The sequence below is a fragment of the Myxine glutinosa genome, chromosome 9, assembly GCF_964187855.1.
Source record: "Myxine glutinosa chromosome 9, kmMyxGlut1.1, whole genome shotgun sequence".
Classification (NCBI taxonomy): domain Eukaryota; kingdom Metazoa; phylum Chordata; class Myxini; order Myxiniformes; family Myxinidae; genus Myxine; species Myxine glutinosa.
This window is the reverse complement of record NC_136269.1, coordinates 80795169-80799359: the sequence shown is the minus strand read 5'-3', so window position 1 is coordinate 80799359 and position 4191 is coordinate 80795169. Positions and strand designations below refer to the sequence as shown.

Sequence of the window (4191 nt, the reverse complement as noted above, 5' to 3'; positions counted from 1 at the left end):
ATCATTCACAGTTCCAGTTTCACCGTAACGCCTGGCCAGGTTGGAAATTGCAGGCTGTGAACAACCAAGATGTTGGGCAATTGTTCGCCTGCTTCCACCAGCCTCAAGCATCCCAATTGCCCTTAAATGTTGTTCAGATGTCAGGCATGGCATCTGAATTTTCTTGTTGTTTTCCCTGTCAGAAGCCTCTAGAGAATGGGTTCCCAATCAGTGGGCCATGGCCCACTGGTGGGCCACAGCACGTTTTCCAGGTGGGCCACAGAGACTGCCCAATATTTGCCCAAATAATATAATCTTTTCATGCACAAGGCCTAAAACAAGAGTTCAATTCTGTGTGTGTTGGTGGTGGCCAGTGGTAGCCACCCACTATTCCCTGCATATTTTTTGTCTTGTTTTTTTAATACTTTTCCTTTTTTTTTCTTCCAGAAACCCTTCTAAAATGACAAAACGAGGATATGATGAGCAATACATAAAGTTTGGATTCACATCCTGACATGATCGTGGAGAATTAAAGGGACAATGCGTCCCGTGCCAGAAAGTTCTTGGAAATCAATCGAAGTTGAAGCTCCATTTGGAGAAGATTCATCCACATCATCAACATAAGGATGTGGACTTCTTCAAGAGAATGGAAGAGTATGTGAAGCGCCAGCACTTGGATCAAAGTGGAACATTATTTCAGCAAAACAAGCGTCTTACGGAGGCTTCTTATGCCGTCAGCCTCCTCATTGCGCAACAGAAGAAACCTCACACAGTCGGAGAGACTCTGATCAAGCCATGTGCTCTGAAGATGGCTAGGATTCTGCTTGGAGAAGAAGCTGAAAAAAAGTTCAACAAAATTTCCCTGTCAAATAATACGGTTCAAAGGAGGATTGCTGACTTGTCTAGCGACATAAAAGAACAGGTGATTGCTGAAATCAAAGACACTGCATTTGGATTGTTCTCAATTCAGTTGGATGAATCCACAGATGTTCCATCCTGTTCCCAGCTTCTTGCCTTCGTTCGGTATGTGAAGGGTGATTCCATCAGAAAGAATTCTTATTCTGCCGTTCTCTCGAAAGAAATACCAGAGCTGTGGATGTGATGGAAAAAGTAACAGAGTTCTTTGACCATGAGGAACTGAACTGGCACAATCTCTGTGGAGTGTGCAACAATGGCACCCCAGCTATGCTAGGAGCAAAAAGTGGCTTCCAAGTGCTTGTTCGAAATCTATCTCCATGCATCATTTCTGTTCATTGTCTGATTCATCGGCAAGCTCTTGCTTCAAAAACCCTTCCATCTCATCTTCAGTATGTTCTTGAACAAGTCATCAAAATTGTGAACTACGTGAAAAGCAGTGCTTTGAAATCCCGACTGTTCAAGCAATTGTGCACAGAAATGGATTCAGAGCATAAGAACCTGCTTTACTACACCAAGGTGTGTTGGCTATCAAAAGGAAATGTTGTGGCACGAGTGTTTTAACTCCGAGAATAGATGCAGAGTTTCCTACAAATGTAAAAATTGTTAGGGTTAGGGTTAGCTGTGGGTCTTTCGCGCGAACTCAATTATGTCGAAAAGAAATTCAACGTTGGTGAAATTTCCAATGAATGAAAAGCTGTGGGTCTTTCGCCTCGCATACCTTGTGGATATTTTTGATCAACTGAACAGACTGAATGTAAAGCTGCAAGGAAAGGGAACAACTATCATTCAGTTCATTGACACTCTCAGTGCATTTATACAGAAGCTTGAAAACTGGAAACGAAAGGCTGAGGAAGGGAACTTTACCATGTTCGAATCTCTTTCAGAAGTCACTATTAATGAGCCATTGGATCCTGGCGTTGCAAAGGATGTTATGACACACCTCAGCTGTCTCCGAGAAAAATTTCTGCAGTACTTTCCAGAAATTGGGAGAGAAGAACTGGCGCTCATGAGGAATCCTTTTCTTGTTAAAGTCAATGACGTCCAGGATGACCTGCAAGATCAACTGATTGAATTTCAAAATGATTCTGGATGCAGAGATGTCTTTGAAGCTTCCTCTATCTCTGAGTTTTGGCCAAAAATGATGGGAAGCTACCCCAACATCCTTTGGAAACTCCTTCCCTTTGTAACAACTTATCTTTGTGAATCAGGCTTCTCAACGTTGGTGCAGCTGAAGACAAGGGCTCGGAACCGCCTTGAATGTGAGGCAGATCTTAGATGTGCGCTTTCTACAACAGAACCTAGGATTTCGAAACTGGTGCAGAAAATTCAGGAGAACATCTCTCATTAAAGTAGCTTTAGGTTAAACTGGTTTGAGTTTTTTTTCAATTGGCAGATACTGCAATGTTTTGTGTTACAGCCCACAAGCAAAGCACCCTAGTCCCTGGAGATGAGTTTTCAAATACTTTTTATTTTCCTGGTTATTATTGCAATGTGTTAATAGAGTTTCATTTCTTAATTTAAAATAAATATTTGTTTTTTATGGAAAAGCTTTGAAGTCTGAAGTGTTCATTTGCCTTTTCAATTCATTTTCTTGATGTTCTCTTCTAAAAAATTTCTCGCAAGACCCTTTGTCACAAATAAATTTGCTTTACTTCATGCGCATTAATTCATTTCACAAAGAAATTGTTCAAATGAGAAATATTGTTCCATTAAATACTCTTCAAATTGTTCAAATTGTTCAAATGAGAGATATTGTTCCATTAAATACTCTAAAAGTCTAAATTGAATTAAGTTGTGGTTTTTATTGACATTTCTTTGGTTTCTAAAAATTTCTATGATCCCCACTGGGCCATGACATGTCAGGTCAAAAGCCAGTTGGGCCACATAGCGAAAAAAGTTGGGAAACACTGCTCTAGAGTGACTATAGACAGCAGTAAATGAATGTCTAACCTCGAGAACTGAAGGATTTCATTATGAGGGTCATTATTTAAAGGGAAGATCCTGAATACAGAACCACTCAACCATGCCATTGCTGATCAACCAGGTGATTGAAGTGAAGTTCCCGTTACATAATCAGCCATTACAATTGAAGAAACGTGTTTGTAAAGCTGCACATTTCAAAAAATGAAAGTGATGTTTATTTTGACATTCAGTTCATATACCATATATATATATATATATATATATATATATATATATCCCGAATATTATATAATATATTTCTGAGATACATAAATCAGAATGAAACTCTGTTTGGTTTTGCCTCTCAATAGCTCTGCCAGCCTCCCTGCAGCTGTTAAAGCTGATCTGTCCAAAAACGTGGCACTTTATCGTGAGAGCGGACAAAACCCAGCCAAGCTTCTCGTGCTCCAGCAATTCCAGAAGCGCGCTTCGCCCCAGGGTGCCAGCAAGATGCGGATTTCATAATATCACCGTTTTTCTTCTTCCTTTCATGTAAAACTCTCCTTTTCTCTCGTGATGCGACAATGCTCGCAGAGTTTCCAAAAGGTTGTTGCTTTGTGTGCAAGTCCTGCGGTGCGTTGTCATAATTTAAGTGTTAGCCAAAACCGGTGGTTCCGCTGCGGGTGACACCAAAGGGCTCTTACCTTGGTGGCAATTCCAACACCTACAGATTTATGCCCCATTTTTGTGCAAGAAAGTTTGCGCGCAGAATGCCAAAGATTTACCTTTTTCATAACTTGGTAATTACCAGGCCTACCCCTCGCCAATGTATCAGCGAGACAGATATTTGGCCCTCTGTTCCTTTGCATGCAATTAAAACTCTCTTTGACAAAGTGGTCTATTATGCTCATGTTTATTTCCACTCCACTAATTGAGAAAATGTGTCTGGGTGATAGGTAACGGCGCGTTGGAGTAGAAATCACCCTTGATCTGAAATGTATTAAAATGGAATTCATTATAACATACGGCGAGAGATGGGGTCGCCTTTCTGAAGGCCTCTCCTCTAAGGCCGCTTCTGACGGGTAATGTTAAGTGCAACATCCGCCTGAGATGAAAGCTACTTTGCCGATAAGGCTCTGGGCTGTAATTTGCATTAAAATTAAAAACACACACGTGCACCGTTAACGCATTTTAAACGGTTATCATACACCTCTGTATTGCAATATTTTACAGCAGAAATGTCTGACCTTAAAGCAGACGTTCTGTCTGTCATTGCAGACGAAGTTCGACGAGATGCATGCATGAGACTATGAGAGTGTTTCATGGGATGGGAAAATGATCAAGGCACTATCAAGAATGAAAATTAATGAAAAAGAATGAATGAAAAATGAA

The 4191-nt window shown here is 40.6% G+C and overlaps 1 protein-coding gene across 1 annotated transcript; it reads left to right on the top strand.

The window, feature by feature from the left end:
* The first annotated feature begins 625 nt into the window (after positions 1–625).
* Positions 626–2245, top strand: LOC144893725 (zinc finger BED domain-containing protein 5-like). Its single transcript, XM_078785106.1, has 4 exons — positions 626–901; positions 1027–1191; positions 1288–1413; positions 1718–2245. Exons 1-4 carry the CDS (start codon positions 626–628, stop codon positions 2243–2245), a joined length of 1095 nt encoding a protein of 364 aa, XP_078641232.1.
* The last annotated feature ends 1946 nt before the right edge of the window (positions 2246–4191 follow it).

What these genes read in the sequence shown, in the direction of transcription:
- LOC144893725 (XM_078785106.1), top strand. Translation starts at nt 626, where the DNA reads ATGGAAGAGTATGTGAAGCGCCAGCACTTGGATCAAAGTGGAACATTA. An exon ending in CTAGCGACATAAAAGAACAG is followed by an intron (nt 902 to 1,026) that starts GTGATTGCTGAA and finishes TGATTCCATCAG; the next exon opens with AAAGAATTCTTATTCTGCCG. An exon ending in ACCTGCTTTACTACACCAAG is followed by an intron (nt 1,414 to 1,717) that starts GTGTGTTGGCTA and finishes GCATTTATACAG; the next exon opens with AAGCTTGAAAACTGGAAACG.